Source organism: Platalea leucorodia (assembly GCF_965183815.1).
Source record: "Platalea leucorodia genome assembly, chromosome: 9".
NCBI classification, from domain to species: Eukaryota; Metazoa; Chordata; class Aves; order Pelecaniformes; family Threskiornithidae; genus Platalea; species Platalea leucorodia.
The window spans coordinates 52,055,020-52,067,260 of NC_138831.1; the positions used below are offsets into that span (position 1 = coordinate 52,055,020).

At 43.1% G+C, this 12,241-nt stretch overlaps 1 protein-coding gene across 1 annotated transcript in view; it reads left to right on the top strand.

The window, feature by feature from the left end:
* IQGAP1 (IQ motif containing GTPase activating protein 1) overlaps nucleotides 1-12,241 on the top strand; it is a 78,291-nt gene that overhangs the window by 34,991 nt on the left and 31,059 nt on the right. The window contains exons 8-14 of the mRNA XM_082321973.1: nucleotides 267-445; nucleotides 1,124-1,214; nucleotides 1,699-1,862; nucleotides 8,926-9,010; nucleotides 10,160-10,323; nucleotides 10,694-10,854; nucleotides 11,368-11,492. Coding sequence (XP_082178099.1) covers nucleotides 267-445; nucleotides 1,124-1,214; nucleotides 1,699-1,862; nucleotides 8,926-9,010; nucleotides 10,160-10,323; nucleotides 10,694-10,854; nucleotides 11,368-11,492 — 969 coding nt within the window. The remainder of the gene's footprint in view (nucleotides 1-266; nucleotides 446-1,123; nucleotides 1,215-1,698; nucleotides 1,863-8,925; nucleotides 9,011-10,159; nucleotides 10,324-10,693; nucleotides 10,855-11,367; nucleotides 11,493-12,241) is intronic.

Sequence of the window (12,241 nt, forward strand, 5' to 3'; positions counted from 1 at the left end):
AGGGTTTTCTTCTTTCCCTCATGTATTCTTTTTTTCTTTTCTTTCTGGAACACGATGATTTGACTAGCTAGAGTATTGTACTGGGAAGTAGGCTGCTGTTTTTTGTCAAGAACACAAAGCCATGATAGAATGAGAGGGACTTTGATAATTCTTTTGATTTCCACTTAATTTCCAGATAATTCTTCTGCTCTTTCCAGTTAAGTTTTCAGTTTTTAACAGAGCTGTTGTGTTTGGGACTAACTGGCAGAGTGTGACTTGTTTTTCAGTACATGCTGCTGTCATTGCCATTAATGAAGCAATCGACCATCAGGTTCCAGCTGACACTCTTATGGCAATGAAGAACCCTAATGCCATGCTAATAAATCTTGATGATCAACTGGAATCCACTTACCAAGACACACTCTACAGAGCGAAGCAAGACAAGATGGAGAATGCTAAAAATAGGGTAGATCAATTCTTCTTTCAAACCATCTATTTGCATACACTGCAATTTTGCATTGCAGTGTCAACTGTGGGGAATTCACAGAATGTGCGTTACAGTCCTGTATGTGTAGTGTTAGGTGAATTTACTCCTGGTGGTATTCTAATATGTTGCCCAGTAACGTGTCTTCCTCTTGTAGAAGACAGGCAGCAGTTAGCTGTGTTACTTTGTTCAGCTGTCTGAAATACAGGCCACGTAGATACAGAATTCGTGTCAGCCTTTGTATGTTGGGAATGCTGTTCCTCTATTTTCATACAGTACAGATACATTTTCCTAACAATAAAATGATGAGCAAAACGGACTCATGCTCTCAGAAGGGGTCAGTGGTGTTTTAGAACGCTGTATATCAAATGCCTAGCTATGTGTACTGCTTTCTGCGTTCTGGAGCTCTACTGTGTGTTCATATAGAGCCATTACATTGAAATAAGGTGTTTCTAGGCTGTCTGTATCAGAGGGTGAGTATACTTACTTTATATGTATTTACTTCTAGGGCTTCTTTTTGCGTGTGTAGAAGTAGCCTATCTATGACCTATCACAGCTCTATATAGATATAGAGTTATCCTCCCTGACCTTTTCAATGAGAAGATCTATGAGGGCAAAAAAAACTGTAGAAACACTGATTAGTTTTTATTTCATCTTCAGATTGCCTCAGAAAATTCAGAGAGAGAGAGAGATGTGTATGAAGAACTTCTGACTCAAGCTGAGATTCAGGGAAACATCAATAAAGTAAACGGTAGGTATCAAGCTAAAGTAATAGTCTTAATTTAAAAGAGTACTTAAAAACAATACCTGTGCTGCTCCTTGCTTTCTGTAATGCTAACAAAAGTGGACGGCAGCTCCCCTGTTTTTGTGGGGTTTTTTGGTGGTGGTTTCTTTTGTTTGGTTGGGTTTTTTTACTCATTATTAGTACATTACTCGTAAGCTAAATTAATTTTGACTTCTGTTGCCCTTCCTTTAGGAAATGGATTGTCCCTGTCATTGCCTGTCTCTCCCCCCCCCCCCCCCCCCGCCCCCGTTCTTCGAGTAATGCATGCTATTTGCAACCTTCAGCACCTTTTTTTCAAGTACTACTTTGCATTGACTTTGGAAGTCTTCCATTCGGGTTACATACATAACTTGCTATCCATCAGGTCTAAGTATTTCTGTCTGAGCAGTAGGTTATATAAACCACAGGACTTCATTTAATGTTTCTCAAAACTCTGCTTTACTGTTGCTAGCACATGCAGCCATATCAAAGATTGACCTGGCTTTGGAACAAGGAGATGCGTTAGCACTGTATGAAGCTTTGGCAACACCAGCCCTGGGACTGCGAGGATTGCTACGAGAAAATTGCGACTGGTATTTCAAGCAGTTTTTGAGTGATAGACAACAGAAACAGGAGGTATGGAAAAGTCTAGATGACCCTGATTCATGAGGCTTCTTGCCCCGCCCTTCACCATAGCACTGTATACTAATTGCTTGCTATATACCTGCATTAGAGTTTAGTGTTGGTTTGAAAAAGTTAACGCTAAGAGACAGAAGCATACAGTAAGCATATTTATCATTTAGTTTTCATCTCTGCATGTGGAAGGCCAGTATAATGCTTGTATGTGTGTATATATAATTAAAATACTTTCACCAAACCTTAAAATACTAACTCGTGTGTGTGTGTGTATAGAACTATTATAATATAGGTGCATCTTGCCTCTCATTTTACTATTGTCAGTGCCCAAATAATGTGGATATTTGTGTTTTATAAATACCTATTAGATAAGCATATGCTGCTTTCGCTGTGGAGAATCCCACCATACGCCATTTGTAGACGTGGCGCTTAGGGACATGGTTTAGTGGTGGACTTGGCAGTGTTAGGTTTACGGTTGGACTCAATGATCTTAAGGGTCTTTTCCAACCTAAATGATTCTATGATTCTATAACTAAGGTTAACCTTAGTTACTCGTTCCAGGCCAACTCTTCAGTGGATTTTATGTGCAGGCTGCTTATGTATGCTGCTTATAAAATGCACGGAATAGTTTTTAAAACCAACATTGTCTCAGTTATCACAATGTCATGTATGTCAATAGGAGAAAAATATGCTGATACAAAGATGGTTATTACTATTGCATCTCTTTAATGAATGATTTTTTTTTTTTTTTTTTAAAAGCTGCAACAAGGTAGACAAGTAAGATACTGCATGCATTTGGATCCAGGAAAAATGCAGACAAGTCAGTTATACAGTTACAACAAACTAGATCTTGGGCACTGTGGTGGATGCACAGGTGCTTGTATGTCATAAGCAGAAAATGCAGTGACATGACCCAACAGTGCCTACTGGAAGACCTGTTGAGGAGGAGGAGATGAGATGGCTTTTGCACTGTAGGGAGTGTAGAAAGACCTAGAAAAGATCAGACCGCATAATTACAGTAAGAGGCTGAAGAAACATATTTGTTCTTAGGGCCTTTGAAACACAGTTTGGAGTAGAAGTAATATACGACAAATCAGTCAGAGAGCTGAATCTGTAGTAAGGCCTGGCAGTTTAAATTGAGGTCCTGAATGAATGTTGGGTTTGAATTTCTGTTTATTTTTGGAGAGGGTAGCTATGCATTATCATAAGGCTTTTAAATCTCACCACTGTCAAATCATCAGGTACTGGAGCAGACCTCATGGATAGTGTAAGTCTTAAATTGCCAGAGCTGGCAGGTGGGAAACAAACACTCAGTGCTGGGCACCGAGTAATTGTACGTAATTGACTGTGGTAAGCCACTGCTTAGCTGAGTATTGCATCGTTCAGCATATTTAATGACAGTAGTTAAAGGCACGAGAACAAATCAGAGTGTGTTCTCAGAGCTGACAAACCTGAAGTGAGCCTCAGGATGCCGCTCACACCGCTTTGCTCACAAAACTGCCCTTTTGGTTTTCTGTTAAGTCAGCAAATGCCAAGCTTCTGGGCTGACCTTTCTTACACGGTACGCTACAGAATGAGGGTGGTGATCAAACCCCATACCATGTTTGTTCCCAAATTGTTGGAGGTGTCTGATCTAATTTTTCATAGGAATCAACACAGCAGGGTGATCGTGTCTCCAAGTGAGGAAGTGGTTGGCCGGGTTGGCAAGCAAAGGGTGTAGAGCGATGTGGATGAGAGGCACCCTCAAATCAACAAGACAGGCCTGAAGGGGACCTACCTCTACATTACGTACAGAAGTGACGAGAGCAGTGTTATAAGGGAATCTCTTTGCTGGAAAGTCAACATGACCGGGTGGCTCTCTGAAGTGCCTGTAGACTAATGCATGCAACATGGGGAATGAACAGGAGGCATTAGAGGTCTGTGTGCAGTGGCAGAGCTGTGATAGCGCTAGGATCAGAGAGATGTGGTGGGACAGCTGCCAGAACTGGAGTGCTGCCACGGACTGACCTGTTAGGAAGGACAGGCCAGGGTGGTGATGAGGGGAAGCAGCCCTTTGCGTGAGAGAGCAGCTGGAATGCATGGTGCTCTGCCTTGAGACGTATGATGAACCAGTTGAGAGCTTATGGGTCAGGATTAGCAGGCAGACCGATGTGTACAACATTGTGGTGGGTGTCTGCTGCAGACTGCCTGATCGGGCAGAAGAAGTAGATGAGGCCTCCTTCAGACAAGTGGAAGATGCCTTGTGTTCACAGGCCTCAGTCCTCCTGGGGGACTCAAACTGCCTGATCCGCTGTAAGGGCAACACAGCAGGGCACAAGCAATCCAGGATGTTTCTGGAGTGTGCTGGTGATAACTGATTGGCATACATAACCGAGGAGTGGATGAGGGAAGGTCCTTTGCTGGACCTAATACAGACAACGAAGAAGTGGTTGGAGATGGGAAGGTCAGGGGCAGCCTTGGGTGTAGTGACTGTTGAGGATCCTGAGAGGAGGGAACTAGGTAGAAAGGGGGATCACAGCCCTGGCCTTCAGGAGAGCCTTAAGACCAGTTTGCAGATCTGTTTGGAAGAATCTTGCGGACTGTGGTCCTGGAAGAGAGGTCCAGAAGAGCTCACTGACTTTCCAAGGATCGCCTCCTCCAAGCTTGAGAATGGCCTATCTTAATGAGCAGAAAGTCAGGCAAAAGTGGCAGGAGGCCTTCATGGATGAACCAGAGAACTTCCCACAAAGCTCAAACAGAAAAAGGAAGCATACAAGAGGTGGATGGGAGCAGGGTCAGGTGACTCAGGAGCAATATAGAGATGCTGTCTCAGCATGTAGGGTGGGGTTAAGAAAGCCTAAGCCCAACTGGACCTGAATCTAACAAGGAACATGAAGGGCAACAAGAATGACTTTAATGTAGATATATCGGCAGCAAAAGGAAGGTTAGGGAAAATTTGGGACTGCTGCTGAATGGGGCAGGGGAGCAGATGACCACAAAGGTTGTGGTACTGAGTACCTTCCTTGCCTCTTACTTTACTGATAAGGTTTTTCCCTTGGGAATCCCAGGCCTCCGAGACCAGTAGGAAAATATAGAATAAGGAAGACTTACCCTTCAGTAGAGGAGGATCAAGTTAGGGACCATTTAAACAACTTGGAGAAGGGAGCTGGTGGGCTGCATTTGTGAGTGCTGAGGGAGCTGGCCTGTGTGATTGTGAGGCCACGCTAGGCAGTCTCTAAAAATTGAGATCAGGGGAGGCTCCTAGGGACTAGAGAGTGAATGTCTTTCCTATCTTGAAGAAGGGCAAGAAGGAGAATCTAGGGAATGATAGGTCTGTCAGTCTTGGCTCAATCTCTGGGAGGATGACAGAGCAAATAATCCTGGAAACAATTACCAAATACGTGAAGGACAGGAAAGTGGTTAGGAGTGGTCAGTGTTGATTTTTGAAAGGGAAATCATGCTTGACCAATCTAACAGCCTTCTACAATGAGATGACTGGCTTGGTGGATGAGAGCAGAGCAATGGATGTTTATCTTGACTTCAGCAAGGCTTTTGAGACTGTATCCTGTAATATCATCAGACAAGCTGCTGAGGCATGGGCTAAGTGAACAGTGAGGTAGACTGAAAACTAGCTGAACTGTCAGGCTCAAAGGGTTGTGATTAACAGCATGATATCCAGCTGGAAGCTGGTCACTAGTGGTGTACCCCAAGGATTGGTACTGAGGCCAATACTATTTACCATCCATTTAAACCTTTGTAAGTTTGCAGATGATACAAAACAGGGAGGAGCAGCCAGATGGTTGTGCTGCTGTTCAGAGGGACCTTATCAGGTTGGAGAAATAGGCCATTAAGAATCTCATGAAGTTCAACAAAGACAAATGCTAAGCCCTTTACCTGGGGGAGGAATAACCTCATGCACAAGTACAGACTGGGGATAGATTGGCTGGAAGGCAGCTTTGCAAAGAAGGATATGTGGTCCCGCTAGGCAATGACTTGACCAAGAGCCAGGATTATACCCTTGTGGTAGAGGAAGCCAGCAGTGTCCTGGGATGCATTAGGAAGAACGCTGTCAGCAGGCTGAAGGAGGTGATCCGATGCTGTTGAAGACCGCAGCTGGAGTACTGCACCCAGTTCTGAGGCTCCGCAGGACAAGAGACATGGACGTACTGCAGCAAGTCTAGTGAGGGCTGAGAAACCGATTAAGGGCTCGGAGCAGGACTTATTAGGAGAGGCTGAGAAAGCTGGGATTACTGAGCCTTGGGAAAAGAAGGCTCTCAAATAACTGATCAGAGGGAATAAAGAAGACTCAGACAGATACTTCTCAGTGGTGCACAGTGACAGTATAAAATGCAATGGGCACAAGTTGAAATTCAGGAAATTCTGTTTAAGCGTAAGAAAAAAGTTTGGTGGGTTTTTTTTTTTTTTTTTTTTTTTACCAAGGGTGATCAAACACTGGAACGAGTTGACCAGAGAGCTTGTGGAGTCTCTGTCCTTGGATATACTCAAAGCTCAACTGAACACAGAGTCACAGAATGGTTGAGGCTGGAAGGGATGTCTTGAGTTAGCTCGTCTTGTCCAACCCACTTGCTCAAGCAGGGCCTCCTAGAGCTGGTTGCCCAGGATGACATCCAGATGGCTTTCAAATATCTCCCAAGGGTGGAGACTCCACAACTTCTCCGGGCAGCTTGTGCCGCTCCGTGGTCACCCTCACAGTAAATAAAGTGTTTCCTGATGTTCAGAGGGACCCTCCTCTGGTTCACTTTGCGCCAGTTGCCTCTTGTCCTGTCATGGGGCACCACCGAAAAGAGCCTGGCTTCATCTTCTTTGCAGCCTCCCTTCAGATGGCTGCACACATTGCTGAGGTTCCCCCGGAGCCTTCTCTTCTCTAGGCTGAGCAGTCCCAGCTCTCTCAGCCTTTCCTCGTAGGAGAGACGCTCTAGTCCGTTAATCATCTTAGTGACCCTTCCTGCAGCTCTCTCCAGTATGTCCGTGCCTCTCTTGTGCTGGGGAGCCCAGAACTGGACACAGTACTGCAGGTGTGGCCTCACCAGTGCCGAGTAGGGGGGAAGGGCCATCTCCCTCGACCTGCTGGCAACAGTCTTCCTAATGCGGCCTACGCTACCATTAGCCCTCTTTGCTGCCAGGGCACTTTGCTCGCTCATGTTCAGCTTGGTGTCCACCAGGACCCTCAGGTCCTTTTCTGCAGAGGTCCTGGGCAAGCTGCTCTAGAGCAGGGGTTTGAACTAGACTATTTCCAGAGATTCCTTCTACCATTGACTATTCTGTGATTCTGTCATTTTAAGCGGTCTCCCTTAGAACTTGTGCCTTTCTGGGGCTGAAGAAACTCTCCACCTTAAAGTTTCTGGGACTCAGTTGTATCACCTAACTAGGAAACAGCTTTCAGACAGGGTCCCTATCCTGTTGTTGTCAGACTTTAGCACAGCTCATTCAACTCCTCACCTGCTCTATAATGTATTACGGAGCAGGACGGAATGTAGCTGCAGTGGGAGCTGCCTGGCTGCGTGACTGTACCCGTCTCCTGTGACCTGATACATTCTCTCACTTTGGACAGTCTCTGCATAGGGCTCATTAGGACCTACATTTCTACTAACTTAACATGTCTTCTTCCCTGAACCCCCTCAAAATCTCTCTGCATCAATATATGTGGAGATAGATAGATAGATAGAGGTATATAATACCTTTTTTTGGTAGACTATTACAGCTTTTTCTGCTGGAGTGCAGCTTTTTTGTGTTCAGAAGGATCCCTCAATCTGAATGGCATACAGCAATAATTCAGAACCACTCTTGATCATTTTATTTATTTATTTTTATTTTGTGTTTGGTTTCTTTTTTTTTTTTTTGTTTTGTTTTGTTTTGTTTTGTTGTGTTGTGTGTGATGCAAAATTTGTTTGGTCAACAGCTAAACGATGTTCCTTAGAGAATAATTCCTTCTAGTGAATGTGCTGGTTTGGGATACTCTTTCCATCAGCCAGCATACTGCTATGCTTTGTGAGCGTTCCTTACCTGGGATTCTACGTGAATGATGGAGCTGAAGGATGTGTGTAACGCTGTTATAACCTTCTGTGGGGGTGTGAGGATTTCTATAGCACAGACTTAGCCCTGCAGCTGTTGTTATTCAGAAGATTTGCCACTTGCCTCTTGAAGAAAGATCTTCACAAGCTATGTTTCTTGGGACCTACAATTAAGATAAAACAGGAAAAGTGGGGGCTTTTTAAAAAGTCCTATGAAGCTTTGGTGTGGCAGAAACTCTCTGTAGTTGTCCAAAGATGCCTCTAGGGATGAAATAGGACTGGGAAGATTTTTTTACCAAGATTTTTAGTAGCCGCAAAAATGAAGTTCAACTGTTTTCTAAACTACAAAGTCGGATTGCACGTTCTTCCAGAATGTAATTGAAAAGTCTTGTTAGCTAAACGTGGTCTGTCGGTGCTTTTGGAGAATTACCGTCTTTACTGTGTGAACTGTACAAAGGGTCATGACCTGTTTGGCTACTACCCAAGTTATTCAAGCCCTCCTGCTCCCCAGTCGCTCAGTCTTGCTTTCTATTTGTATTCACTCGTACCGTATAGACCAGGAAGCATGTATGTGTAAGCCAAAACTGCGTGTTGTCCATTTTTGATGTTCTGCTAGCTCTTTTGTTGCTCAGAGGTAAAATGGAACATTAATTAATGTGTCATTTCATGGCAAACTACACAAGTACTGATTTCACCCCAGCATGCAGCTCATGTACAGGGAGTCTTTTCCCACAAAATTGTCCCCTTTGTCTTAAATGTTTTATAATTTTGGAAGCTGGGTCTTCGCTTTAATTGCTGCATTCATGGGTCTGCACTTCTAATACTCTAAAAGGGATCAGGTTGTAAACATACGGTCTTTCAGCATATGAACTGAGAATCTGATGAGTAATTTCTGTCTTCCTCACATGTGTGGCATTCTTTGTTTGCAGCAGCTATGTGGCATTAGAGTGTTTTAAGGAAAAGCTGGTTTTTTTTTTTTTTTCTTTTTATTGAGCTATTTGAAGTGAATAAGCTGACATCGTTTCACCTTCCCGGTTTCTTTTTTTTCTCAGGCTGGCCTTACAGGTCCTCTGCAGAAGGAAGAGTTGCAGTTGGGAGTGGATGCTGCTAACAGGGCAGCACAACAGTATCAGCAAAGTAAGGATCAGTAGAAATTATTGCAGCAGAGTGACCATGGATGTGACCAAAAGGATGAGACAGCACAATATTTGGGTCTATGTGGGGATACGTGAGGTCTCTCTCAAACAGTTATGAATGTTCTTTAAGTACTTCATGGCGGCTGCTAAGAACATTAAAGAGAGACGGTTGCCCTGATTATTTGTAGTGTCTTTTATCCAGCTCTTATAATACTGCTGGAGATACCAGCATATAATTTAAAATATTAAGAAACATGGAACTTTTGCATCGTCCTTAAATAACCTCTTTTTCTAGAATGCTTGTATGAGTTTTTGTGCTATGAATCTGTGAAGGAAATCTGGATTGCTCCATGAGGTGTGAAAGCTAGGTTACCTCTGACCATTGACATAAATCTTACCTGGTTTCAGCTACAGAACCTTTAACTGTTTCTGAATATCAGGTAGCAAATAAAATGCAGATCACGATGGCTGATTGTTTTTTGATTGATGCTTCTGACATCATGCAGAGCTCTTTTCTGGAGAAGAATGTTCAGTCCTGGCTGTGCAGGAGCAATTAGTTCAATTTGTAATAGGTAGAAAGGAGACTACTAGAGATCTGGGGAGAAAGGGTTTAGAATACAAGAGGGAAACAGTGAATGCCTAATAACTAGGAGGCTGCCTTCGAAGTACCTTACTTGTTCAGCATGAAGCTCGGCATTTGTTCACCTACTTGCGCTACTTTAAAGTTAGCCAACGTGTACCCACTATAGAGTGCCTGTTACTGCCTTGAGCAGGATAGATGCAGAATAGACATAGACAGGAAGAAAAAGTTGCTACTACTCGTCCATCGAAAAGTTTACAATTATGAGGCTTCTTACTATCAGAAGACTGAAATGGTGAAGCAATCCTTTGGTAACCAGGCAAAAAGGTGAACTGGTTTTAAACACGAGCTTTATTTTAAAGAAGGCATTATGTATTTTAGTTGTCTGCAGTAATGGAAGACTAACTGGGGAAGTATGGATCAGAAAGCTTCACTCATTTCCTGCAGCTAAGGGAATTATTCTTTTTCTTGTTAGGTATCTGATTATTGAGTAGAATAAAACTGCTTTTATTACTGGGGACTCAGCTGTCTGCCTTCCTCATTCTTTGTGCTATCTCTTTGACCTTCTAGGGCTGGCAGCAGTGGCCAGAATTAATTCTGCAATTCGAATGGGTGATGCTGAGAAGACTGTGGCAGAAATTATGAATCCAGAGGCCCAGTTACCAGAGGTTTATGCATTTGCTGCAGATCTTTACCAAAGGGAACTGGCCACCCTGCAGCAACAGAGCCCTGAAGTAAGTACCACGTTCTCTCTTATTTCTGGAAGTTGGTATGGATCACCGGGTCTACCCTGTCTGTTTTGTTAAATGCGTTCTCTGGAACAAACCTATCTTGAGTCTTCATAGAACTGCTTTGGTGTTCAGTCTGTTCTGATGTGAAGTTTAATCCCTAAATCTTGAGCTACTTGGCCCTGCAAGATTCTACTTTAATCTCTTACTTGCTGTTCTAGCTTTATGATACTCATCTTTCTATTTCTATGTCATAAAGGTTGTCTCTTTGCTTTGTTATATGTCTGTTCTGAGAACTCCTCTATTCTGTCTTCTGTGTGCAGCAATAGTTTGTAAAGAGTGAGCAGAATTAATTTGTTGTCCTCTTTGTATGCAGGGTAACCTCACCCATCCAGAATTATCTGTTGCTGTAGAGATGCTGTCTTCTGTGGCCCTGATTAATAGGGCTTTGGATTCAGGGGATGTGAATACAGTGTGGAAACAACTGAGCAGTCCTGTCACAGGGCTTACAAACATTGAGGATGAGAACTCTCAGAGGTGGATATTTCAAGGAATCGTGTCTGTCCTTGATGTTGCTTATATTCTGTGACTTCTTGAATTCCCCTTCCCCCCCCACCTTTACGTTCTTTCTACATTATTTATTACAGTATTGATTTAATCTCTCGCGTCACATCTTGGTTTTGCGATTACTGTTTCTTACTGGTATGATTTCTGTGCTGTCTCTCAATGGTTTCTCACAGATTTCACGTTAAAGCCATGTTGTGGTACCATTAGATTGTCACTAATACTATGCCAGCTCACCCACCCTGTTCCTTGCCCTGGACCCTCGTTCAGAGTTTTAGTGCTTTTGTTGATTATTTCACATTTGGGCTGACCGTACTGCACGCAGCCTTTCCTCTTTCTATTCTTTCCCCTTTTCATATTTCTTCCAGTTTCAACCCTCACGTTACCTCTTCCACTTTGTGTACAATTCTCATGCTGTCTTGTGTGTTCCTTGGCCAGCTTGTTGTGATGTGATGTTTATTAGTTTTGGATTTTGTTCTTTGGCAGGTACATCGATGATTTGATGAAGCTGAAAGCTCAAACACGTGCAGAAGGAAATGAATTTATCACGTGGAATGATATCCAGTCATGCGTTGATCGTGTGAACATAGTTGTGCATGAAGAACACGAAAGTAAGTTTTTCTGCTTGATTCATGCTAGACTGATCTAGCTCATAAGGAGTGCTAAAATTAGGTACAATTAGGTGCATGTCAATACAAAAAGTTATCGATTGACTTGTAGTTGTGTCATACGTTAAGCATCGAGGAAGATCTTAGTTGTGAGAAAGATATGGTGGTCTGTAATATAAAAGGCTTGATAGCAGGACTGTTGATGGAGAGATCAGGCAGTCAGGAGTGTTTGTGGTATTGAAATCAGTAACTCCAAACAGTTTTATTAATCCTTCCAATGCAAATTTCAACTCTTTTTGGATAACAAAATGTGTTGTCTGCTGTCAGTGTCTAGGATTAGCCTAGAATGTTTTCTAATTTTGCTTCCATCCCTCAAATTTAATGAAAGCTAGTATTACCAAAACCTCCCGAGTTAATTGTGGCCCACTCTTGGAGTACTCCATCCTCCTTCCTAATTTGCTGCATTCAGTAGAAGTTACTTTGCTTGAAGTCTTGTTCTCTCTTTGGCTGTAATCTCTGCCCTGTTCAGGTTTTCCTCTTCTCCCTTTTAGTCCTTCTTTTGAATGTGCTTTGGTCTTTTTACCTTTCCAGTATTCAGTGGAAGTTCCACAGACTCAGTCCAGGATCCCCCTTTACTCTTTATTTGTGGGTGATCTGACCTGCAAATGCAAGATAAGCTACCCATCTTTCTGTTGATGACTCTCAGATGTAATGATCTGTCAGATGCATTTCTACAGTGGATGAGGAGCTTG